The 26313-nt window shown below is 40.9% G+C and overlaps 2 protein-coding genes across 5 annotated transcripts in view; both read left to right on the top strand.

The window, feature by feature from the left end:
• The window catches only part of sned1 (sushi, nidogen and EGF-like domains 1), a 30976-nt gene extending 8528 nt beyond the window's left edge, over positions 1–22448 (top strand). Inside the window, exons 3-30 of one of the 2 annotated variants that reach the window (XM_026157831.1) lie at positions 484–624; positions 762–924; positions 1951–2076; positions 2318–2431; positions 3003–3116; positions 3631–3744; positions 5514–5561; positions 5652–5759; positions 7099–7191; positions 7952–8083; positions 8380–8499; positions 8830–8946; positions 9632–9775; positions 12346–12459; positions 12814–12927; positions 13613–13729; positions 13820–14107; positions 14715–14898; positions 15123–15235; positions 16081–16359; positions 16459–16579; positions 16682–16764; positions 17735–17833; positions 18025–18141; positions 21292–21379; positions 21480–21559; positions 21648–21675; positions 21786–22448. In XM_026157831.1, coding sequence (XP_026013616.1) covers positions 484–624; positions 762–924; positions 1951–2076; positions 2318–2431; positions 3003–3116; positions 3631–3744; positions 5514–5561; positions 5652–5759; positions 7099–7191; positions 7952–8083; positions 8380–8499; positions 8830–8946; positions 9632–9775; positions 12346–12459; positions 12814–12927; positions 13613–13729; positions 13820–14107; positions 14715–14898; positions 15123–15235; positions 16081–16359; positions 16459–16579; positions 16682–16764; positions 17735–17833; positions 18025–18141; positions 21292–21379; positions 21480–21559; positions 21648–21673 — 3357 coding nt within the window. In that variant the 3' untranslated portion in view covers positions 21674–21675; positions 21786–22448. Of the gene's footprint in view, positions 1–483; positions 625–761; positions 925–1950; positions 2077–2317; positions 2432–3002; positions 3117–3630; positions 3745–5513; positions 5562–5651; positions 5760–7098; positions 7192–7951; positions 8084–8379; positions 8500–8829; positions 8947–9631; positions 9776–12345; positions 12460–12813; positions 12928–13612; positions 13730–13819; positions 14108–14714; positions 14899–15122; positions 15236–16080; positions 16360–16458; positions 16580–16681; positions 16765–17734; positions 17834–18024; positions 18142–21291; positions 21380–21479; positions 21560–21647; positions 21676–21785 lie in introns of those variants that run through there. The other variant, XM_026157832.1, reaches the window with a different exon arrangement.
• A 2913-nt stretch (positions 22449–25361) lies between these two features.
• ryk (receptor like tyrosine kinase) overlaps positions 25362–26313 on the top strand; it is a 50924-nt gene continuing 49972 nt past the window's right edge. For 2 of the 3 annotated variants that reach the window (XM_026158169.1, XM_026158168.1), the window contains exon 1: positions 25363–26102. In XM_026158169.1, coding sequence (XP_026013954.1) covers positions 25880–26102 — 223 coding nt within the window. In that variant the 5' untranslated portion in view covers positions 25363–25879. Of the gene's footprint in view, positions 26103–26313 lie in introns of all 3 variants that reach the window. The other variant, XM_026158170.1, reaches the window with a different exon arrangement.

Below are 26313 nucleotides of genomic sequence, written 5' to 3'. Positions count from 1 at the left end.
AAAGATCCAAAAGTAGAAAAACAATTAGCTGAAAGCTTGTATAGAGACGAGCCACCTCCTGCTGCCCATTAGCAAGAATGCAGATTGAAGGCACTTCTGCTCTTTGTTTCATCTTTTATCTACAGTCTTTTATGAGCTGAGTGTTTAGAGCAGTCTGAAGTCTGAGCTTTTAGTTCACAGCAATTGCTTTTGCATACACTGACCTCATTTTTGAAACCTTGACCATGTTTAATATGATCATCCAACAATGGAACAGGAGATACATGGCAGAGTATAAGGAAAAACAGAACTAGCCCTCTTTAAAGTGTCTTTAGGGTCTAGATAAGTGACTCTTAACCAGGGATATAGTTTGGTTTCTTGAGTCTTACAGAGTAGTTTTATATGAATGGCCTGAGTAAATCATCACCTTGAGGATTCTGATTCTTACAGAATTTCCTAGAAATCAGGAAGCCATTTATCTGAGCCTGTTTCTCTTCTCTGCAGGTGAATACTTTCCAAGTGGTGCTCATTACAGACGGAGAGCTTTCCTTCACTATATTCCAATACAATAACATCACTTGGACCACAGGCATGCATGCCAGCAGCGGAGGAAACCTCATTGGGCTAGGCGGGATTGCAGCACAGGTAAGGTCACATGTTTATCTGCAGACGTTGTACCTCCGGTGTGATACGCTCTCCGACAGCATTAATCTAAACTGTAATTCAGCTTTTTTTCTTTTCTTTTCTTTTTTCTTTTCTTTATTATGTCTGCCTCTTCCCAGGCAGGTTTTAACGCTGGTGATGGCAAGCGCTATTTCAACATCCCTGGCTCTCGCACAGCTGATGTCGTAAATGTTGAGGGAACCACCAATGTGGGCTTCCCGGGCAGATGGGTCTTCCGCATAGATGACGCAAATGTAGAAGTGGGAAGCTGCAATAACTCTGGTAAGTGCTGGTCTTTGGGGATTAGTTCTTCAAATCCACTTTGTTGTCTTAAGGAAAGCTACTGTGCTCATTTTAGCTTCATTTTAATGTTCTTGGACTCAGATTTGCATGATTCATAGCTCAAAATAATCCTTATTTGTCTTATATTGGACTTTGGTGCAGCCCTTTAGTTCAGTGTCCTAGTCTGGAACAAACCATTTAGCTTCTTTTCTTTTTAAATAAAAGAGACTAGAATGTGGTAAATGTAGATGTTAGATTATTTTCCCTAACACAGCATAAACTTAGAGCAAGGCCTGGATAAGTAATAGCACTGGTGCCGGACACCATCTAAACAGGTAGACCTCACAAGTAAAGCAGAGATTTAGGTATAATAAACAGACACAGTGATCATTTCCACCTCCTTATTTTTATGAAGAACCTTACTAGAGTTGCTTTGCATGATTTATAGGTAAAACAATAATCCTTCTTTATCTTTATCTTTATCGTTACCGTGTCCCCCAGCTAAGCCACTGCCTAAAACAAAGCTGTTTTTACATAATGTTTGGCTTCCTTTTTAGCTCTTTGTTTTTTGGCTACATCTCAGAAACTGAACTCTTTCACAATACATGACATCATACAGATCCAAGAGTTAAAAAAAATGTTTTAAAACTGAGTGTTCAGAGTCTGAAGCCTGAGCTCTGTGCTCACAGGGATTACTGCACATACTCTGACCTCTTTATTTCAAACTTTGGTTTATGTTTAATATGACACAAGACTGGAACAGTACATATATATGATTTAAAAAAAAACAAGGAAAAGCATAATGCCACCTACCCAGATCTAAAAAACAGATCTAAAACAAATCCTGTCATTGTTAAATTGAATCTAAGGTAAGTTTAGCATAATTAATAAAGTTTTACACTAGTTTTTACACAAGGCTCATCGTCGTGATTCCTCTTGGGTTAAAGTCGTTTTCTAATACAGCCAGATTTTAACACTAAACTTACAAAAGATTAACTAAACAGTTCCATCGACCTCCTTCTGCAGCGTCAGTGTGCCCACACCTCCGCCCATGCCTGAACGGAGGCCAGTGCATCGATGACTGTATTAAAGGCAACCCCTCCTTCACTTGCTCCTGCTTGGCTGGCTTCACCGGTCGAAGATGCCAAATCGGTGAGTTATGGTTCACACTGCTTCCTGTTCTGTCGCTCTGCACATTGTGAATGACTTCCTGACTACCTGAGATGAGGAAAATTAATGTCAGCAGATTTTCTCTGCCTCACCGAAGGGACACCTGGATAATTCCTTAATACCTGTATCAGTTTCTTCTCATTACTTGACCCTGACAAGAGGATTCTCTCAAATTAAAAATGTCATGCTATCTCCTCTGTGTTTTGTGTTCCTGTCACTGTAGATGTCAATGAGTGTGCCTCACAGCCTTGCCAGAACGGAGGGACCTGTAAAGACCAGATTAATAGTTTCATGTGTCAGTGTCCACCTGGTTACACTGGGATTCTTTGTGAAACAGGTAAAACTGACACATTACCATAAAGTGGTATCTTTTCCAGTTGATCATTCATATTTGCAACTTTAAAAATGTACTTTTAACTTAAATGGAAATATATTTTTTATTTAAAATTTCTCCTATTGATCTGGAAGAAATGCAGTTAATTTAAGTAATACATATTTCATATGTCATGCTATCACAGAAAAAGTTTTGTGTGATGTCTGTGGTTTGTTTATTTGCTACAAAGCAGAAAAGCTGAAAACTGCTTATTTCAAACCGTGTGTGAACTGTGGAGTGCCGCACTGTAATTGCTCCAGTTTAGCATTTTCACCACAGAAAAGGTTGAGGGGTTTTGTTTTTTTAGGATATCTTGGTCCAGCCTCTCTGGAGCTTCTGTGCTTCTTCCCACAGTCCAGCCTGTGGAGATGTATCAGACCTCTTTTAATACCTTTCGCAGCCAGCAGCACATACTTGGAGAGTGAGGGGAACAGTGTGGCGGATATATTAATCAGCTGAGTAAATATTCCATGAGCGTGTCTCTCTGTTTCTCTACATGTGTGTGTATGTGCGCACGCTCGTGTGTGTGTTGCAGACATTGACGAGTGCAAAGACAGGCCGTGCTTCAACAACGCGACGTGTGTACGAGGCGCTGGCGCTTTCACCTGTGTGTGTGAGCCGGGTTACACTGGTGTCCTGTGTGAGACAGGTGAGCGGGGGGAAAGTAGGCATCATTCTCCAGAGGAAATATTTTCTGCTGCTTTCTACATCAAACTGAGTCTTTTGGCAGATGCTTCTTTCCAAAGAGCTTCCCAGTCTACCTAGACAAATGGGTTACGGTTGAATGGATTTGCAAACCAACTGGGTTTTTTTTGTGGGGGGGGAGAAAGTTCACCAAAGTCACGTCGGCCTCCAAACCAAAAACCTTTTTTTACTAGTTCTCTTTAATTGTTAATGAAACTTGAATCTAATGGTGGATTTAATAATCGAGCTCAGCACAGCTCATGAGTTCTTGTTTGTACATGAGACCAGATTATTGTTAATCCCACACACCTGGTCAGTGAAACTGTACGCTTTCCGGAGGGAAGCTCAGTGCTCCTAATCCAGCAGAGCGTCTTACTCAATAATGTCTCGTTTTTCCCCCTGACGATTAATAAATCTTAATGACTCAACAGCAGATAAAGCTCTCGTGTCTAATTAAGTGGCTTTTGTTAATCCTGCAGACATAGACGAGTGTGAGTCGCAGCCCTGTCTGAATGGAGGGGAGTGCATCGACCGGGTGAACAACTTCACCTGCACGTGCCCCGCTGCTTTCACTGGGACACTCTGTGAGACAGGTGAGCAGAAGAGCGTGTTCAGAGAAGAAGTTCTTGACATAACCTTCCTGTTTAGCTTTCCGTTACGTGGCATTTATCCAAGTGGGTCGAGCACAAAGGGGGAACATTTTTAGGTCTTTTGGAGTGTTTGTAGCTGAGCTGCTTCTCCAGTGTTCCAACATTAGGAATTTCATTCTATTGCCACAGCAAATATTTTCATCGTTCTTTATCACACAGTTTATTTGATGAAGTCAAACAAATGTGCCTTAATAGACATAAATCTTGACAAGAGTAAATATAGCCTTAAATAACAGACAGGGTTACGGTTTTTTTTTTAAAGCTCAGCTATGAGAAACTCTAGTGTTTGGGTCTGTTTAAAGAGCTCAGCAGTTTGTTTGTAATTGAGATTCTGGTCATGGATTTTTACATCCAGAAATATCACTTGTGACCCTAAATACTGAGAAGGCAATGTGTTTGCTGACAGCTGTGTTCAAAAAGGATATGTGAAAGTATGATAAAACATCCCTAATCATGAAGGAGAAAAGTGTGCCAGTTATTTATCGGAGTATGAAGGTTAGTTTCCCTGTGATGAGGTCACCGCTGTATTTATTTGTCCATCCTCCTCATTTCCACAAACTCCAGCAGCAACATCGAGAGCTGAAAAGTAAACCCGGTATCAAGTGCCAAAAAACTTGCAGTTCCACTAATGTCCACTAGAGGCTCTAAAATGAGTCAGTCCCCATAGATTGTCATGTAATAATGTCCAGATCCTTGGATTGCTGTGACCTGGATGACTGAGAGCCTACACAGACATATTTTACTGTGATTATTTTTATGTTGGCTTGAAATAAAATATCTCCCTCTGCTGGTACTGTAGCTTTCTGCAACTTTCTGAAACTTCTGCATGTGTGTCCTTTTCACACTTTGGAGAGGCAAAGTGTGCAATTAGACACAGTGGACCGGCGTGTCCATTTCATGTTTTGCCGTGACACTGCATTGCGCAGACATCTGATCAGCATCTGTTTATCTCAAATTTTAAGATGTTTTCCACTTGAATATGGTGGTGCTGAATCTGTGATCCCTTTATGAAATTTTCTTAACAACAATTCTAAAATGCAGGAAAAATCAGCATTATTTTTTTATGTTTTATCCAAGGATGTAAAGGGTAACGGCGACTAAGCTACAGTTAAACTAAACATGACATTATTATGTGCTTAAAAAACTCACTAAAGTAAAATCAGGTACCTGCATGTGTGTGAATCTTCATAAAGATTTTAAAATTTCTTAAATATTGAAATAGGGTCCAGAGCCCAATCACTAAGCAGTAGCTCAGAGTCGCTCCTCCACATCGAAAGGAACCACTAGTTCAGCATCTGACAAGGATGCTTCCTATGGGAAAGACCCATCACACTCTAGCAAGATGATGGAAATGGCCTGACTTTTAAATAACACCCTTGTAGTCTTACTGTCCCCTCAAAGCCCCCAGAAGAACTGAAGGAGGTGGTGTGGGAGGTCTGGGCATCTCTGCTTAAACTGTTGCCCCTGCATCCAGAACCCTGAAAAGTGCCAGAAAATTAAAAAGAATAAATATAAATAAATAAAATCTGGTGAAAGATATAGTTCTAATGTATAATATAGCTATAATGCTGGCTGTTATGACATTTCATTCATGCCAAACGTACTGGAGTTGTCCTATACGCTCATTTCAGAGTGAGGTAGGCGGTAGGTGAGGAATTATATCTGCTTGAATGAACCACCTTTTAAAGGGCATTCCTGTCTCCCCCTCTCAGAGCTGCTACCAGTTCAGGTCAACCCCACCGAGGCAGAAAACCAGACAGGTAAAAGCAAGCGCAGCTCCAGTTAAAGCTTTGGCAAAACGTTTTCTCATATTATTCACATCACAGCGTTTCACGTTTTTTCATCTCCAGCCTCGTGTGAAGAGCTGGACTGCAAGAAGAACCAGATCTGTGAATACACCAGCTCGGGAATCTACAACTGCACGTGTGCTCCAGGCTTCTACGGTGACAACTGTGAAGGTATTGTGCAGCTGGCCCGGCTGATGCTCACTGCAGGCAGCTGGGCAGGTAGAGAGGCAGACTGGGGTATTTGAAGAGGAGCTGTGCTATCCCACAGGAATTTGGATCCCTGCCCTGGAAGAGGCTGCTGTGATGATGGATTATTGTAATTATCAAAACTGACACGGCCTCGCCCAGTTTATTACGGGAACCAGTCGCTTGATGTTGTGAATAATTGTTTTATAGCACATTTTATTAGTTTACCAACAAGAGGAAGTGCTTTGTCTAGACTTAAAACGGCCTCTTTATGAGTCAAAGCTGCTCTATGGTATTCAGGCCATTTCTGCACACAGAGCTGCTGAAATATCCTTCCGCACCGCTACTTGCTTCCCTGCAAGTTGCACCACTCCTGTTGCTTCAGGCACAGCTGCTGCTTGCATAACCAGCTTAATCACAAAATATGTAAAACCCCGCCTAATGCTTCTTTTATAAATGCATATTAAGTCATTTTGTTTTAGGGAAGAAGAACAGCAGCAAAGCTAATTCAATCTCCCAGGAGAGGCTGCTGACACCGACTGATAGCAGTTGTTGCGAGGCTTTATTTCACCCACTGAAAGGCTCTTTAACAGCATTTGAGCCATTGCAAATGCATGCTACTTCTCACCCTTGAGCTGAAATAACTATCAGTGCTTATATAGGCTCTCTTAAATCTCCCAAATACTTTCCTGCCTGGCTCACTTGGAAGGCACAGCGGAAAAAGGAGCACGATCCTCCAAGGAAGAGAAAGTAGTGGGACGCAGAAGTGCCTAATCAGGCTCCCAGATCAAAGCGCCTGGGCCGCACAGGTGGCCAATGAAAGTGGCTCTTGCAAAATTAACAATCCATTAATTGCCCTCGGGGCCTTAAGTTTTGGTCACAAAATATGCTCCATATCATCAGAAAAATAATACCCTCCACCGAGCTCCCGGGACTTCAAAGTGGAGCGGTTTAGCCGCGATACGGCCGCGTGCTTTGATCCACTGCTGCAATTAGGAAGGAGAGGAAAACACAAACATTCTTACAATTTGTACAGAGCGGATGTGCAGCGCGCTGACTGCTAATCTTCTGCTGCTGTGAGCTTTTTTGGAAAAGATTAGGGAAAGAGAAATGACAGCGAATCAATACTTAGTTTACAGTATAGCAGATGAAAGACACTTGGTGCACATATGCAAGCATATGGTGCACATGTTGACCATTTATACCTTCTGTCTATGTTTACACTTGGGCCAACACTGAAAACTTCTTTTAAGTGCATGCTTTTAAGCAGCTGGAGCAAACTTTCCAGCTTTGACTCCCTCTCCTTCTCTCTGTGTGTTTGCAGACGAGTGTCTTTGCCAGAATGGTGGCGTCTGTGTGGACATCAACGGGACCTGTGAGTGCCCTTCAGGCTATACGGGGCTCTACTGTCAGTTCGGTGGGTATGATATGTTTAACCCTATCAGGTGTCATAAAAGACCTTCGATTACTTAAAGATCACAGAAGCAGGGTATATCCAGAAAGGACCCCCCGTGGTTTCCCCACACTAGTGCAGTTAATCGTAAAATGCCCAGTGGCAAAGGATGAGAGCATGTAAAGGGTGAGTGGTGGAAACTCTAAAGATTACTCAAGTACAGCTTTTTATTCTGATTTCTTCTTCTACAGCACATTTTGTATGCAAAATATTGCACATGCAGTTGGATCGAAATTTGGTTGTGTTGTTTTTATCACCCGTAACCTGTATGGGAGATATATGCGTGAAATTTTATGGGCTGAAAAACACATTTAATCTCTGCTATGTTTATGTGTTTTTACCCACAGCTAGTGAGTATCACTAGCTGTGAGATTTTAGTTAGGAGAATAGTTTTTAAAAATGTCTTTGTCCACTGGAATTTAGCTGGCAGATTGTCTGTTCTTATAAATCTAATACATCCTTCAAATTATGAAGTTTATTGTTCTTTAAGTCAGCACCATGTGTGACATGTTTTAATTCTGTTTTTTAATGTGCAGCCCTTCACCCTAATCAGTATGTCTTTTTTATTCAAACATGCTGTTTTTATGTTTCTTTTATGCATGATCAAATGTTCTGATTTTCTGGGGATTTCCTTGCCTTGTTCTTGGTTCTCTTGGTTCTTGAGTCTCATAGAAATGAAGCAGAAGTCATTTTTCAAACACTTTTTAACCCCTCTCTCCCTCAGAAGTGACCCAGATGCCATGCAGTAACGGCAGATCGTGTCCTGATGGAAATCCGTGTTTGGAGTACGGAGGAGCGTACCTGTGCACATGTCAGACGAGAGTGGAGCTGGACCACAAAGACTTTTACCCCTATGGTAAGAGGCTCAGGCACCAACCCAACAGCAGTGTTAGTGCGCGAGCAGCTGGTTGCTATTGCAACAAAACACATTTTTTATTCACTTTAAAAGAAACGGTTGTATTTACGACGTGGGGAGAAATTTATAGATGATTGATGCTGTTATTGGAGGCGCTTATGAGATTTTATAATTGATCCAGTCATAAAATGACAAATAATCTGTGTTTCCTTTTAAATCTGGACCGAACCCATGTGCTTGAATAAAGTTTTCCCAGCGCAGTGGAACACAGTCAAGTCTCGGTGTGTGTTTTTCAGTACAGCCCGAATCGGTCTGCGATTCCTCTCCCTGTCTGAATGGCGGCTACTGCTATGAGCTTGACGGAGGCTACACCTGCGAGTGCAAGTACGGATACTGGGGGAAGAACTGTGAGAAAGGTAGTACCATCTCTTTTTTTAAAAAGGAATGCTTGTGTGTGAATTCATGAAGCACCGTGACAAAAACATCCTTTAGGTTTGTGCATTATTACTGCGGGCTCAAACCCAAATGCAGCTTTAAAGCACCAGGAAACATGCCATTACTCGTAATGCTGCTTGAAATATTGCAGCGCTGAAAGGCTTAAGATAATTTGTACTTATGGCTGAGTTATGAGCTATTTTCCTGAATTATGATTTGAATTGCAATGTACTGGAACAGGTTTATTTTGTGTGATTAAAAGCTGGAGTGGTCTCTGCTTCAAGGATTCCCTTTTCCCTGTCTCCTTCCAGTTAGACTCAATACCTGTGCTTCTGGGCCCTGTCGCAACGGAGGCTCCTGTAAGGAAGAGGCTGACAGTTACCGATGTGTGTGTCCTTACAGGTTCACAGGAAAACACTGCGAAGTGGGTGGGTGCCAACCTTCCACTGTAATTTACAAACTTTAACTCTCAAATTTACGTGAAAGCAGGTACAGAAATACACGGCAGTCCTTTCATCAGATAACCTTGTCACTAATACATCTGTTTAAGTGTCTTTTAAACCGAGCAAGTCAGTTTAAAGTCTAACCATTGTAATACTGCTTAAGGAAAAGTGCAGAAGTATCACCAGTAAAATATATTTGAAGTATGTTCAGTTCATTTTAATTTAATTTCGGTTATAAGGCCCAAAATGTCACACGTTTAACTGAAGTCCAGTCCTGGAGACATCTACATGCCAATATCAGATCATCGAGTAGGAGCCGGAAATCCATCAAATCTTTAATAAGCTAAAGTTAAGGTAACTAAAAAAAAATAGCATTTTTTTAATGGTAGTGAGTGGTGGACTGTCCACTGAGGGTATGAGGGTATTTCCAGGTGGCCTTGGCGTCATTTTCCCCCTGGTGTAAACGTCAGGAGGAACGAGATGACAAACTCTTCAAAATCCAAACCTCTGCTTCGACTCTCAGTCTTGCTTATAGACTTATAAGCTGTCTGCTCTCACTACGACATCCTTAGCGTGTAAGTTTACACGTCAAAGGGATTAAATGGGATTAATTCATGTTACCATGAAAAAGCTTCAAGTTCTGTTTTATTATGTGGATGTTTTGTTCCAGGGAAGCCGGACCCCTGTGCCTCCAGCCCCTGTCTGAATGGTGGGACGTGTTTTCACTACATAGGAAAGTACAAGTGTGAATGCACCGATGCCTACAGCGGCAGGCACTGTGAAATAAACAGGAGCGCGGTGCATACCTCTGCAGGTAGGGAGACCGTATGTCACCACACAGCAATGCCAGTCTGATGCTGGTGTTTATACAATGTTGACCTTAGCTGATTGGAACATACAGGGGATATCCTGAGCGCTCAAGTGTACAGATACTGGCTTTCTGTCTGAAGATAATCTTAGCAGTGTTGCTGCTCTAGAGGCCCCACATTTACAGATATAGAACGGCTGCATAACCTATAAAAAGTGAGACCTGATTAGACCCGGTGATTCACGTCTACACACTGTAGCAGCATGCTGGAGGTAATTTTAGGCGCCTGAATGGAAAACACCTCTGTTGCTGTTAGTGTGTCGTGGAAGAGCTCGTTTAAGCCTCAGTTTGTGTTGCTATGCAGCCACACTGACATTATCGCCATGTTTGTATCCGTTTCAGAGCTGGGCTGTGGGTCACCTCCACAGGTCAAGCACACTGAGGTCCAGTTCTCCTCAACAACACCAGGCTCCATGCCAGAGTACATATGCCACCCGGGCTTTACGTCTGTTCCCAGAGCCACCCAGAGCATCAGTGGCATTCAGGCAGTGTTCATTATTGGGAAGCAAATTTTGATTTTGATCGTAAGATTATAGCAGACAAAATCCAAAGTAGATTCAGTTATAATCTAAAGTTCAAAAGTTTGTTGTTTTTACTGGTGAGAGTTGCTTCACACGGTTTACAAAAAGTCAAATGCAAAATGTGTTCACATGTCTACTCTTCTCTTCCTCCCCAACATTGACATTTTGCCACGTTTTCATGAAAAACAAGGAGCATGGGAGCTGCTTGTACTGTTTCCCAGGGTCAGATCAAATGTGCATGTCTAACCTTATCGCACCAGGAGATTACTTCTGGTTAGATCACTTCCAAACTACAAACTTAATTAGTTCTGACTGGATCTCATGTCTCCAGTTTACAAAAATGTCAATACATTTCATCATTGTATTTGTCCTCGTTCACTGGTTTTTATTTAGTTATCGTTTTGTTTTTGTTTAAAAAATAACAAGACAAAAGGTCATTAAAGAAAAGTACGAAGTTACTGGGAGATTGTGTTAATGGAGACTGGATCCAGCTGCCTGTTTTTAAGGTCTGTAACACATCTGGACACGTGGATGGCTCCTCAAAAAAGATCCCAGGGTCATTCCACATGAAATCAATCAAATTTGGAAAATGTTTCAATCCAACTCCCTCAGAATCAGACATTTTTATTGTTTATATTTGTTATATTTGAGGAAGTTTCACCTTCATGCAATTTTTTTCCAAGTTATAGACCTTTGAAATGCACAGGCATGAGGATGGGGTTGACTTTTTCCCTATTAACTTTCAGGACTGCAAAATGCTGCTAAATCACTCCAAGTGTTTCAGTCTAAAGCCGCAGTTTTGTCTTTGTTCTTTTTGTCTTCGAACATCAGTGTCATGGGGATCTAACGCTCCAACAAATTAATTACCTGTGACCCACAGAAATATGCACTTATTCCCTGGATGTTTGATCTATTTTCTGATAATTCACTGGATAAAACTCCAAAAATGCTTTTTGGGTAAAACTCTCAAGGATCATATCACCATGTGGGATGGGCGGCTGCTCAAAACAAGTTACAACATACGAAATGTCTCAGACTTACTGACGATCTGATTCCAGGCTGATGTTCTAACCATGATTGCTTCTGTGTCAAATTAATTTTCTGTTGCTGTCATATTTTAACATCTGTGAATGTAGTTAACGGCTGTGAAACAACAATGGTGTTCACATCTTCTCTATGATAGTTTGTGATAGACATCACAATGATCAAAAATCGTGAGATCTTCAAGGTCTCAGAAGGGGTCATGTGAGCTGTGAATGCTGTCTTTGCAGTTTTTGCTTCATTGCATTGGTTGTGACAGTTTTCTTTGTGCAGAAGATGGTATGTCCCTTTTTATTCAGAAAATAATGGAAATTAAAAAACACAAAATGTAATTTTTTTATGTTGAACGTAAAAACGAGCAGAGGGAGTCAGGTGGGAGGTACTAATTGATTTTTCATGGAAACCCCAGTTACCACGACAGGTCTAGGAAATGAAAGATGTGCATATATTTAAGAAAGTGATTTTCTGAGTTCTAGAGTAACATCTGGAAACTCCAGGATTTTGTTCTATTTGGATTAGACTATCAACTGATATTTTTCTCTTTGTGGTGCAACTTGTCATATTTGCTCAATCCAGCCTGAGAGCTGAATTAAAGTAGTATTTTCTTCATTTTGTGATGAAGAATTTCATGTTTTTCATGTAGCTTTTTTCTTTTTTACATTATTGTGAAATTCAGCTAATTCAGGTTTTTTAGATATAGATTATATAAAAGTACTGCGAGAAAAAGGCCCGAAATTGGGTCGATGGACTATTTTTCAAAAAAGTGTATTTGAAATCTGAGGCTAAAATTTCACTCAGTCATCATATATGTGTGAACTTCATGTGCGAAACATAAAAATTTCCTGGAAATTGGAGATGATTGAGCAGAAAATGTTCTAAAGATCAGCCGAATTGAGATTGAATGACCTTGTTATCTTTATTCATACTAATTTGTTAATTTCTGCATTGTCACAGAGATCAACGAGTGCTTATCCCAGCCTTGTCTTAACGGAGGCACGTGTCGAAATAAGATCGGATCCTACCAGTGTGTGTGCGCCAGTGGCTTCAGCGGAAACCGCTGCCAGATAGGTAAGGATCAATCGAAAGCTTACACTTACAAATACGTTCACTTGGACCACCTGTACACAGGCACGTGTTTACTTATGTGTGCATCTTTATCGCCTTAAGACATAAACGAGTGCCTGTCGGAGCCGTGCATTAACAGAGGAACGTGTGAGGATCGGCCGGGCTCCTACCTACTAATACATTTTTATTTTCATAAGTGACTTCTGGTCGATGTTGTTGAAACCAGCTGATTATAACATCATCCAAAAAGCCTCTTTACCCTGTAAAAGGCTTTCTCTCTCCAATGGTAAATTGTTGTGAAGATAGCTGAATGCATTGTTAATAAATTCTGCCACACTGTAAAATGTCTGTGTGCAGAGCAGGACATGTGCGAGTCCAACCCCTGTCTGAATGGAGGCGTGTGTCGGGGTTACAGAAGAAACTATCTTTGCATGTGTAAAGACGGCTTCTTTGGGGATCAGTGCCAGATGTGTAAGTATGTTGTGCTGATGTTATGTGATGTTATGTATGATATCCAGTTTTTAATAACCCTGAGTTTACTGAGTTTAGCTAAAGTTAAGTACAGAAGAAGTTTATTGTACATATAAAAAGGGTGTGAGGTTGCTTCCTCGCACCTTATTCAACATGCCTTGAAACTATTATCTAAGCCTTTAAGGTGTTCGGTAGAGTGTTTTCTGAAGTCACAGATAAATTCCCATTGACTTCTATACAACTAGAAGTCTTTTTGCTGCCCTCTGCTGGACTTGGAAAAGAAAGCAGGTTTAAGGCCCCTCTTTTGGCTTCGCTTTGCAGATCCGGACACTACATCCATCTTTGATTTACTCCTGCATACTTATAATGCTTCTTTTGCCTCACACACACTGTCATGCATTTTTTGGGATCTATTATATGCGAACTGGAGCACATAAAAATCTGTCATAGATAACCAAAACAGTGTAAATATGCTAAAAACAAGTAGAGCCATTAGAAAAATATTTATGAATAAGATATAATAGATAAATGGATAACTGCACTCAGTTATTGTAGTTGCTAAATAGCTTGGTTGATTGATGGTTATTGATAAACAAGACTGAGAGGGGCTTGCACACTTCAAAGGTTGCTCACTGTTCCCGGGTGAATCCTGTTGCTGCATTAGTTTGTCTTTGTCGCCCACCAGTGGAGGACCCGTGTGTGTTAAAACCTTGTGGGAACCGTGGCCGCTGCTGGAGCGACAGGAGAGGAAACTACAACTGCATGTGTAAAGTGGGACTCACGGGCAAAGACTGCGAGAAAGGTCAGTCGACAGCCTCACCACTCAGCACGCTCAACACTCAGAGCACACTTAACATTCGGATTAGATATGTAAAGTTGCCACTGTCCCCAGACCTGCTGCCCCCGCCCGGCCTTCACGTGCTGCGTGTGGAGGAAAGCGAGGTGGAGCTGCGCTGGGATGAGCCGGAGCCCTCAAACAACCTGATCAGCATGTTTGCCGTCACCTATGCTCCCCTGGGTCAGAGCAACTCCAAAACAGACTACCTAGACAGGCAGAAGTCCACCCACGTGATGCGAGGCCTGATGCCCGGCCTGCTGTACAACATCTCCACCTTCTCCATCAAGCTGAAAACCAACAGCAGTGACACAAGCCAACCTGCCACAGCACTAATACGCACCAGTGAGCATGCTCTTTAATGCTCTGTAGTCTTAGTATAATCTCAGAAGCTGAGCAACCAACTAAGGCACACAGATAGATTATAGACCTTTGATGAATCAGAATACTTTATTAATCCCTTAGGAAATGATGTATGTTACAGTTGCTCCAAGACAGTAACAGTAACTGACTAAAATATTTAAATAATAAAATATGATGTCTCTCATCTACATCAGATATGATGACATTATAATGTTGCCTAGCAACCACCTACAGGGGGAAAATAATCACAGACCAGAATAATACTGTACCATGAGCATGTGTTAGATGGTCAAAGATGTCATTTTGACACATTAAAAAAATGGATTGAACCGTTTTTAAACCTTTTTATAAAAATCCGAATTGGTCATAGAAATGTTCAGAATGTCGATGAAGGTGAGCTTTCTTTAAAAGAGGTGGGAACGCAGTGAGTTCAAAAGCAGGTGAAGAAAACCATTGAATAAGGAGCTGTTAATCATTATGAAATGTTGAGCCCAGCAATGTTTATGACTTTTTTGTGGGTAATAAAGTAGTAAAAGTAGTTCACCTGGAACCGGAAAGCATTTCTTTGTCTTTGAATGTTTCCCTGCAGGGCCCCAGCCGGCGGAGCAGTTGCAGGTGGTCAACGTGTCCTCCTCTCAGGTGTGGCTGCAGTGGCTGGTTCAGGCTGCCCGCCATGCAGCCGTCAGCAGGGTGCACGTGTCCTTGTTGCCTTCAGATGGGAGGGAGGGTCGCACTGCTGTTCTCAACACGAGCACTACTGAGTACACCTTCAGGTCAGGTGCAGCACTTTAAACCAAGCTTTTATTTTTACATGCTGCCGGGTCATTTGTGTCTACCAAATGTTGCTGCCGAGGTCCGCTTTAAATGTTTTGGTGTAATATCCCTTTCAGCCACTAGTGGGAGCCATTTCATCAAATTTACTAAGCTTTTAACAGGGTACCATGAAACAGATAAGTTGAGGTATGACTGATGCGGACTCTTTGTGAACCTTTCACAGCTCATTACAGCCGGGTCAGATGTACACTGTGGATGTGTTGACTCAGAGTGGAATCAGACCAGATGAGTTTCCCTCCATGAGCCACTCACCAGGACCTCTGTCATTCTGGACAAGTAGGTTACATCACTCAGCAGCGAATACAAGAGCTTATACAACAACTTTATGTTGTTATTTGTATTTATTTCCGCAATTATGAGAAAACATAAAAAGAAACCCAAAACGATCTTTCACCATTCTTACGCCTCAGCTGTAAAAGGCTAATGGGTTGCTGTTGTCACCCCACCTGGTGGACACTAAAGTAGGTCCCTCAGGTAACATAGACTCACTGATGGGCAGACCAATCATCAACAGTCCGTGTCCCCCCCCCCCCCCCCTCAAATTACTATTTTGAGCCAGGAAAAGCCTGGAAGTACTGAAGATGACGCTACATTATCTGATGGTCCCCTGTGAGCCATATTTAGAAAGGAAGGAAGAGCTGCCCTGTAAAAGGAAGAGACCTTCAAAAACACACTGGCTGCAGGAGGAATAGACAACTACTATTGGGATGAGGGAAAAGAGAAAAAAGCAGGTGCGTGCAGCGAAAAAGGTAAAAAAAACAGGAAGAAAAAGGAAAAAATTAAGGAAATGCATAATAAAATGGAAATTGAAAAAAGGAGAGTGGATAAGTGCCCAGTGCATCACGAGAAGTCTATAGTAGAATAACTGATCCCGCTCTAGCTCTAAGTTTTATCAAAAAGGTTTGAAGCCTAACCACAAGTATAATGTCATTGATCATATTTTATATACATTTTATGATATTTGAGACATTTCTATAGTCTCCAAAACTTTCTCCAGACAAGGCCTTGTACAGGCCAGAGCAAAAAAGCTACCTAATCATTTGAGGAAACTCAGCCAAGGAAAGAGATTATTTTAATCCATTTAATACAATCATTTGACCCTCTGGATGTGTTACCCTCAGGGCCTCTTCCCCCACAGAACCTCTCCCTCTCACACGTGACCCCAAACTCAGCCTTGATCACCTGGAGCCGCCACCCGAGACACGTCTCAGACGGCTTTGTGGTCAACGTGACCCGAGGGTTGAATACCAGGAGTCGCTTCTTGCCCAACGGGAGAGTGCAATCGTACACCCTCCGTGAGCTGACCCCAGGGCAGCACTACTACGTTGCCCTCACGTCGGTCAGAAACACGGGGCCGGAGCAGATCCACAGCGTGCCTCAGCACCTTGCCTTCACTACCTGTGAGCTGTGTGCAATCACCTGGATTTGTTTTTTTCCTTTCAAATTTGAAATCTGAATTTCCCGAATCCTGAAATGTTTTTTTTTTTCTTTCCATGTAGTGCCAATGCCGGTCAGACCGGGAAGGAGAGAAAGACCAGCAGGGACAAGACAAGATACCCCATCTCAGCCTCAGGACGTGGCAGGCACAGCAGAAGAAGAAAACTCAGAGGAACTACCCAGGTACATGTAGCATGTCAGTTACTATTATAACTGCTTTAAATATATAACAGTAGATCAACAGTTAATGCTAACCAGATAGCATTTTGTTAATCTGTGCTGCAGATACACAGAACTCATTGACAGGAGGGGAAAGATAACAGCAAAGTTCACTCACCTGCCTCGAAAACCCATCCGGCATCGAACTAGTAAGTATAAGCAACTATGTGAGTGTCACCCTATATTTTAAAATATTTGGATAATATGAACACTTAGCCATAAACCAGGAACAAAAATCAATGAAATATTTTGGAGTATTTTAAATTTTTACTCCTGAGTCACCTGAAAAACTCCCCCCGTTGCTAGGGGAGTTGTCCAGGCTATTCAGATTTTTTCTCAGTAAGTGCTGCTGTGTATTTTAATGGATTCATTCTACATTAGTAAGAACGCAGTTCTTTCTGTCAATTTTTTAGTTTTATGGGCATTTTAGTTGTTGAAAAAAACCCCAACCAAAATTAAATTTGAAAATCAGTACCTATATCAATAGACAGATGTCAGCAAATGAATTATTATGATAATTAAGACACAGTAATAACAGATTTTTTTTTTTAAAAAAAGAGAAAAACAATAGGATTGCGAAAGCGATTTATTAATTAATTTATTAATTAATGTATTATTTATTTATTAATTTGACACGAGTCAAATTAATTTAAAAAATGGAATAAATACATATAACTTAAAAAACAACAACAAGGAGATGCCATAAACCCTAAGAAAAGAGTGGAAATATTTTTTTAGCAATAGACAATCAACTCGAAAAACTGATAAAAACTGGTAAAAAACAAACAAACTCCAAATTATAATATAATTAAAAATATATATAATAAAAGAATAATAAAATAATGAATAACAATGAATGGGATAAATGGCAGCAATTATTATTAATATTATTATTTCAGTCTTTTTTATTTACAAGTTTAGCAGTTTTAATCCTCTGCACATGCACCCATGATGCTGTAATATGTTTTAACCATTCTGTTAAATCAGTGGTTGTTTCAAGCTAAGGGACTGGTACGTAGAAACCTCCTCAAAATCTCAGTTAACACTTAAATTTCACCTTTCCGACTTTTAATTTGTTTTTTTCGTGATGATTCTAACAGGAAATGCTTTACCTTACAGAACCTGAGCCACCAGTTAGGTTAGAGAAGATGGAAGAAACAACAAACAAAATCAGCCTTGCGCTGGAGATCCGAGAAGAAGCTTTAAGAACAAAGCTTGGTAGGTGTTTTTTACACATCCTCTCATGTAAGCTGATCCCAGCGATGAGCCTCTTCTACACATGACACTCATGTTGTGTTGTGTGGGGGTAGAGCTGGAGGCTATCAACACATGCTATCAGCTGTGGATAATGTGGAAGAGTGAGCCTGAAACCTGAGCTGAGGATGTTAATGGCAGCTGTTGTCTCATAGAGTCGCCCCAGGACTGCCGCAGTCTGCCCTGCCAGAACGGAGGTACGTGTGTGAACGGAGGCGACACCTTCATCTGCGACTGCGCAGACGGGTTCAAGGGCAGGCAGTGTGAACTGTGTAAGTTTATGTTCAACTTCTCTACACGTTCAGGGTGGGATGAGTCAGCTGCTTTTTGGCAAATCCTGTAAAAGAACTAAAGCCTGTATATAAAAGATGGATGTAGCCACCCTGACATCACAGCTGGTTTTGAAAGCCTCAGTGTTAATAGTTACTGCTGCCATGTTCGTTTTTTGGAGTCAGAAGTGGCCATATTTGAATGAGAGGGTGCAAAGTTATCTTCAATGAATGTATGAAGCTACATTCATAAGTGGAGGTGGATCACACCAACTACTACTAACAAATTCCTAGAATTTCACTCAGCAAGCATGAGACTACACTAGCTGTGACACAGACTTATATTTTCTCAGATTATACCATTAAACTATAAACCCAACTGTAGAAAGATGATGATGCAAAAATGAAATCTTAACAACCAAAGAGTCAAATCTGCACTGGACTATACCCCATTTCAGTAGAGACCTGACGTACAATATACACCCAGTAGCGCCGCCCACTCTGAGAATAATTGACAATAATTAATAATTAAGTAAAAAAACAACTTATAGTTAGTAGTCCACCCTCTCCGCCAAATAATAACGTGACTTCAGTCTTCTAAAAAACAACACGGTAGTAGTCGAATAGCTAACAATAAAGTTTCACAATGCAGGGTGCAGAAACCAGGTGATGTCACAGTGGCAGCATCCATCTTTTCAATACAGTCTATTTGTGGTGCTAGAGACGATGTTTAGGGATCAGTGGAATACATGCTCGGGCAATCATGAATATCTTTGATGGAGAGGTAGGTGACAGTTCAGTGAAGGGTTGTTAGGTTCATCCTCTGGGGACCATGAGCATGTGCGAATGCTCACATCCCACCGTGTCTTTCAGCAACGCATGCTTGGATCGATACAAACCCTCCTCTACGTCACAGTTTAAATAATGCCACTCTATCAGTGCAGCCTCTCAGGTTGTGAACATCGACTCATTTATGTTAGATTTGCATGCTGTCATGAAATGTCAACGTGAGAGCAGTGAGCTATGTATAGACCTTCATTATCTTAAAAGCAGGAGCCACAATCCACTGCGAATTGACCCCTCTGACATTTATGAATGGCTCTTACAGGTCAGAGGCACGATAAACAACACAAATACACCATCACTCGATTCGCACAGCACTGGCCTGTGTGCACTGAGCCACCTTCCTCACATTCTTTTGGGAGCTACTGTCAAATTTATAACTCAGTGTTTCTTATGGATGTTCAGGAGAGATCTGCACTTCTACACACTGTAGGCATCTTGGTTTAAGTTCGAATCTTTCCTGTGACAGAAAAATCGTACTCGTTTAGAGTTTCATTTAAAATGTTTACACTTAGAAACTACTTTGCAAATTGTAAGTAGTTCACAAGAGTCAGAAATTAGTTTTAATGGATTTAATACACGATGGCTGACAAATTAAAGGACAAGGCAACTTTAAGTGTTTTAGTACCAGCAAAACTCAGGCTACTGAGTGCAACCAGCTTCATGAAGGAGGTTCAATATCCTTCTGTCTGGATTCACTTACCCTAACAGTCAGGATAAAACGAGTTACTCTGCCATCAGTCAACCTGTCCATGTTTGTGAGTGATTTGATGCTGTCAACCCTGCCTCTTTCCTTTTGTATGCATTCACTGGTAGATTGGGAAAGTCTTGATTAATTTATTGAGTTGATAACCACCCTCACTCACCCTTAACCTGATTGTTGCTGTTAGATTTGTGGAGACACATAAGGAGGGGATATCCATGCATGCTGACCTGGTTCGCAGTTCATCACAGGGCCAACACAGAGATAGATAGACAGTGTCAGAGCATATGAACTGGACAGGCAACCAACTTTTACAGCATTTGGCTCAAGTCACTTCAAGAGTCAGTATTATGTGATTGATGAACCTATTTGCTGGGCCACTTTTACAGGCTACACAATAAATTTAAGGATAACTAAGCTACTTTAAATCGCATCATGAATCATGCATGGATGATATGCTCACAGAGAAATGTAGCCACGTTTAGAGAAGTGTAGAAATTAGATTGCAGAGGCAAAGCTGGAGATAATCAGGAGAGACGTTGTAGAAATGAATCAGTGAACCCAACGCAGAATATTTTGAACACATTGTCATTTGTTTTGCAGTTTTCAACTGAAGGCATGCTTTAAAACTACCCTATATGAACAAAAATACTGAGTCACCAGCACGTTAAAGCTACAGGAGCCGTAAAAACCCCATACCATGAAGCTCCCAGCATACAGTTTTTGTGCTGATGTTCATGCCAAAGGTTGTAGCCCAGTAGTTTTTGAGTTAGCAGAGAGTTGGTGACTTTTGCACACTATGCATCTCAGCATAGTGTGTAAGGTCTCAGATGCTGCTCTTTAGGTGGTCTGATACTGTGCTGCAATGAAATTTCAGCAAAAATGGACTAGCCCATCATTTTTTTCCACATTGATTCTTGGTTTAAACAAGTAGCTTAATTAGATTCTATCTTAATTCAAGGTTATTCATTACAATTTGGAATCACGTCGTATCTTATTCTAATTTTGACAGTCCACTTGAAACTTGAATGACTTATTTTAAATTATTTGTAATTTTTTAATTATAATTTCCTCCTACTTTGTTCTTCAGTTCTGTGTTTCTTTTTTAGCACTGGTTTTAAAAATGTGCTATACAAATCAACTGTAATAATATTATTTATTATTATATATTAATGATTGTTGGTTGTAAAAGGTATGACTGTTGTGGTTATTTCACAGTATAACTGTTTGTAGTAGAATATGCACATGCCTTTATTCGAAGCATTTGGAAATGACTAACGCTGACTGAACAGTATGTCTCAAAAAGGGAATAAACCTTATTACAATCAAGTCATGCACCTCCTCCTCCAAAGACAGAGTAGAAGAATATTTTATTTCACTTATATGTACATGCTGATGAATGTGTGTGTGAGGACACAGTCCACATACCCCACCTCCCCGCTGACTCTGCACCCAAACATCCAGCGTCAGATTGTTTAAACATTCCTTTCCTAAAGCCATCCATCAGCCGCAGAGAAGCTCTGCTCCTAAACCATCCCGCAGACTTTTCCTTTGCTGATAAAGCACTCAGACCTCATGTTGTTTAACTTTAACCTCTGTTTTTGCAGCGTGCCAGCGAGTGCCACACCCGTGTACCCGCCTGTACTCTGAAACCAAGAGCGTGCCCGTCTGGGAGGGTGGTGTGTGCCATTACCTGTAAGTCACGTCAAACATACGTCTGCCAATCTGGGCTTGAATTAAATGTTTAAGTGTGACCTAATGGATCCAATAAAAGTGCCTGCATTCTCTTTCGTAGGTATAAAAGGACATATAAAGTGCAGCAGGATGTGTGTTATCGAGAGATTTGTGAACCGACGCCTTCCAAGAAGAGTCAGAGTGAGTTAAACAATCTGTCTGCGCAATATTTGTAAGACGATAAACAAATGCAATGCTGTTCACAGACTAACTTTAACTGTCTTAACAGCCAGAAGAACAAACACACAACAATAAAGGTTTGTGATTTTTTTTTCAGCCCTTTTTATGAACTGCTATTGTAGAGGATCACAAGATTTTCAGCACTTACCCTCAAAATGAGACTTTTCTTTTCTCTCTCTCTCTCTAGAGCACTTGGAGCCTGATGAAAGGACTGTCATCACTGTCATGTGAAAAACCTCCTTACTTCAATTTTGGTGTTTATAATCTACTTGAAGTAACTGATTATGGTCATTTTTTGTGCTGAAAAACCCTGTCAGAGCCCACTGTAACATTTCACAAACAAACCATCAACCATCTGAATATGAGGCTGCATCCCGAGAGTTGCCTTTGTAGCTCGCGGTAGCACGATCAGTCAGATGAAAAACGTCCCGCATCACGCATCATTTGCAGTGTTTGCTGACTGAGTTTCATACAACCACATATGGTATGCAAATATGAATCCTAGGCAGTCAACTGCACTGCATCAGAGACCTTATATACCTCATTTCAACGTCCAATGCTGACACATTCGGAGAGGTTTACGTTTGTGATTCAGCTGCAGGTTTGTCCCTCAGGGAAGTAAAGGCAGAGTCTTTTCCTTACATCAGTCCCATCATCTCCTTACGAAGACAGCAGGAAATGTGTACTTTCACCCTTAAACTGATCTCGTCCTCTGACAATGATGCACAGCGTTTTCTGTGTAGAATATGTTCCTCTGTGTCTCAGCAGGCGTCGCTGCTCACTAATCTGTAAATAGTGTTTATAGGCCATTTTGTAGGTGAATATTTTAATAATAAAAATGTTAAAATGATTCCTGTTGTGTGTGTGTTGCAGTTCTTGCCATCATTTGTCACACTGTGTTGAATCTATCGTGTTTTGACAGCATCAAAAACTATACTAAAAGTATTTTATTAACAGATTAAAGGAGAGCGGTTGTACTCATTTTTAGCGCCATTATACTGTTTTTGGAATCTATTACAGTAGCTTAGCACAATTTAGCATTAGTTCATGGCTCACAATAATCCTTATCTTAAACTGGGTCTTGGTGCAGTGCCTCAGTTCGCCCTCTGTCTGAAACAAGCTGGTTTGGCTCATGTCTTTTAATGTGTTGCCCCTCATAAATGGTTTGAATAGCAAGTAAGTGGAGTTGTGTGCCACAGATGACCATATTAGGGATATCCTGTTTCACTGATAGGCATCATGCAAAGCCAGAGTAGGAAAAAATGTCCATAGGCTATGTGCAAAAGATAGATGTGACCACCTTGGCATCTATATTTTGAAGACTCAGATTTGTAGGCATGACTATATTTGTGTTCGTCTGTTTGTTTTGTGCTTTTTTAGAGCTATAAATTACCATATTTAGAGATTGCTAAGCTATCAGCTAACACTGACAACTTAGTTTATTAGTACTTTTGTGTGGTGCTAATAAAGTGGCATTTATAAATTGTATAGCGGCTCACAGAAATGGAGATATTTTCTGATTAATGCCAAACCAACATCCAAATAAATATCGTGGAATTTCACTCTTTAAACACAGACCGCTTGGATGGTGTGCACTTTACAGCAAGCCAGATGAATGCATTAAAACTGCTACAAAATACACCAACAGCTCAAACATGGTTAAGTGCTACAGTTTAATGACACTGCTTGGTAAAGGTGAAGCCTAAGAGACCGACCAGTAATTATCCGCTTGTTATAAAGGAGGAAATTAACTACAGAGCTCAAAATCTTTACCAGGCTGTAAAAGTATTGTTTATATAGCTGAAATTGGCTATTTTAACATGAGAATCTGCGGAAACTGACTCACTTTTGGAGCCAGCCTTTAAGAATCTGAGCAACTGCAGTTTTTGGTTCACTAACTCTGCAATCTGAAGCTTGAGTTTTGGGCTCCCAACCTCACTCCCTGGCTACTTTTAATATGAGCATCCACCTGTGTTACAGTATAAGTTTGACAGAAAATAAGGAAAAGCAGAATAGGCTCATTTTAAGAAGAGAAAACACCCACAACTTTGTTTACTCTGTTAATGGAGACTTTTTTTTTTTTAAGTTTACTACTGAACGTCACTGCTCTTCTCTTTGTTCCTGTGTGTGTCTGGTTTATTGAGTTACTGAAGCATGCAAAAGTGGGCGGAGATGCAAAATTAAAGACTCCAAATCCAAACTTTAGCTTTAATCATTAAATTAGGCCAATTTGGGACATACTTCATGAAAGAAAACAGAGCATGGGCATGCCTTGGGTTTTGTTAATCAATCACCCCAGTCAGAAAGGAGACTGCTCTATCAGAACATCACCACATAACAAAAGCTTCCTCGCTGCTGTAATTTGTCTGCCTAACGCCCTGTAGTCATGAGTCTCTAGCTCTGCCAAAGTGACTCTTCTAAGCCTCAGGCTATATACAGACAGGGGTCAAATTAAAGGCAAATGTAAACTAAATAAAGAAGAAAAAAAAGATGACGAAGGGCCACTGATCGATGAGAAAATAATATGAATCATATTTACCAGAATTCAAACCAGCTGGAGGCAGATGAAATATTAATTTGCCATATTAGACCCACTTGTTTACTGCCTTAAAGAAAAGCCTCACACCAGAGCCACTGGGGTATTGTTTATATTACAGTGGAACAGCTGATAAGGACACTGCAGTGAGTGTCACAACAACTGGATGTTCTCAAGTAAAGGACATGCCCTCCATGCCAAAAGTCCAAAGCTGAACAGACAGTGAAGCAAGAAATTTCAAAGAAAGCTTCCACTTAAAACGGAGAAGCTGTGCCATCCAGATCCTTTAAGGATTTTGAAAAACTTCTTGACGACCTTAAGTTGTTTCATCAGTATATCTATGAACTGTTATACAGAACATGTAAACAACAAAGTTGTTTCTCCCTTTCACATCTGCTGGACTCAGAGACCAGTGTTGCTAATCTAGGAAACCTTGTTTCAGTGAAAATGAGCTATCTTGTGTTGGGTTATATGACTGGAAAGAGGTGTTGTTGGTGCTCTGATAATGTTTAATCATAATCATTGATCTCATGAGATCAAATATGTGAATTTCTTTGTGAACTTAAACCTAAAAGATAATGTCATTCCTTTATTAAACAATTATTTTTTTCAGTTTTTCTCCTAAATATATCCGTTTTTAATATTTTTGTTCCTTTTTTCTTTTATTTCCCTTTTATTTCCTAGTAGATTTATTTTTAAACTGCCATTTTTTAATAAAAGAATTTAAAATTTGTCTTGTAAATATTTCCCTCACAATTTATTTAATTTTAAAAAAATAAATATGTCTGGGGGTTTTTTTAATCACACGATTTGAACTTTTTCCTTTTCAGTTTGACTTTTCATAAATATTACATTTTGTCTCATAAAATTTCCATTTTTCTTATAAATTTAAATAATTTATATCAATCTGGAACCTTTTGCCATACTTTTTTTTTTTTTAGCTTTTGTCATTATAGCTTTTTCTTATGCGTTTTTTGTAATTTGCAATCCTTTTCTTTTAAATTTAACTGGGGTTTTTTTTTGTAAATTTCCAACCTAAATCACCAACCCAACAAAAAATATCCTTTTTTTAAAGTCTAACATGCCATCTAGATAAAGTCGGTCTTTTTTCCACTTTATGCATTCTTTATATCTTTATTTGAGGCATGCGTATCTTTTAATGTAGAAATTATAATAATATAAATAAATAAATGACATTAACTTGTTGTTTCCTTATTGTCCGCTGGCTGTAATATTTCCGACGGCACGTGAAGGCAGCAGAAGCCAGAGCGCTGCGCGCCCCCGTTGCCCCCCCTTCCTGCCCGGAGTGAAAACTGAGAGGAAAAAGCGTCGGGAGCAGAGACCATGGAGGGGGAAAGCTGGATGTATTAGCTAGTTTGCTGCTTAGGGCACTTTTTACTCTTCTTTCGCTTCTACCCACAGAAATCAAAGCGTCTCAATGTGGAGATATCCGGTGTGTATTTTACGTTGCTCGTAAATCTCCTGAACAGTCAAACAATCAACTGCGAGTCGGACCGCGGACGGTTAGCACAGCCTGACTGAAAGTTAGCCCGCTCCGGCTAACTTAGCCCGCTCCAGCTACCACGAAAGGACAAAAAACCCCCTAAAAACACGATAGTGAGTAAGAGTGTCGGGGCTTGAAGTAACTCGTAATGTTGCCTCCCGGGATTAATTTCAGATACGGATGAGAAAGAAATTCTCTGGGAACAGCGAGAACAACAGCGAGCCAGACAACCACCGTCGTTATGCTGGGGTTGATCCGCGGCTCCGGCAGCCCGTCCGAGTCCCGAGTGTGGCCGCACTCGGTGCTCTGGAGGCTGGGGGGCTTCTTCTTCCTGCTGCTGCTGGAAGGGGCCGGCTGCCTGGCCAGCCCGGGCAGCCCGGGCAGCCCCGTAGGCGTCAACAACAACAACAACAACCCCGGAGTCAACATCTACATGAGTGTGGAGGAGGTGAAGAAGCTCCTGGGTAAGGAGGCCTGCATAGTAATCCAGCTGTGTTCAAACTTTGCAATCTGTCCACTTGTCTGTCCACTTCATGTGTTTGTGTGCCCCTCACATCTGTAAATTTAGCTTTAAAACTTGGACGAACTCCACCGAACTGTTACTTGTGTCAAGCCAGCCTCCAATTCGAGACTTGCAGTCAAGCCAGCCTCCAGTTGATTTTACGTTCCCTGTGT

Source organism: Astatotilapia calliptera, chromosome 23 (genome assembly GCF_900246225.1).
Source record: "Astatotilapia calliptera chromosome 23, fAstCal1.2, whole genome shotgun sequence".
NCBI lineage: Eukaryota > Metazoa > Chordata > Actinopteri > Cichliformes > Cichlidae > Astatotilapia > Astatotilapia calliptera.
This window is presented reverse-complemented; position numbering and strand designations above follow the sequence as displayed.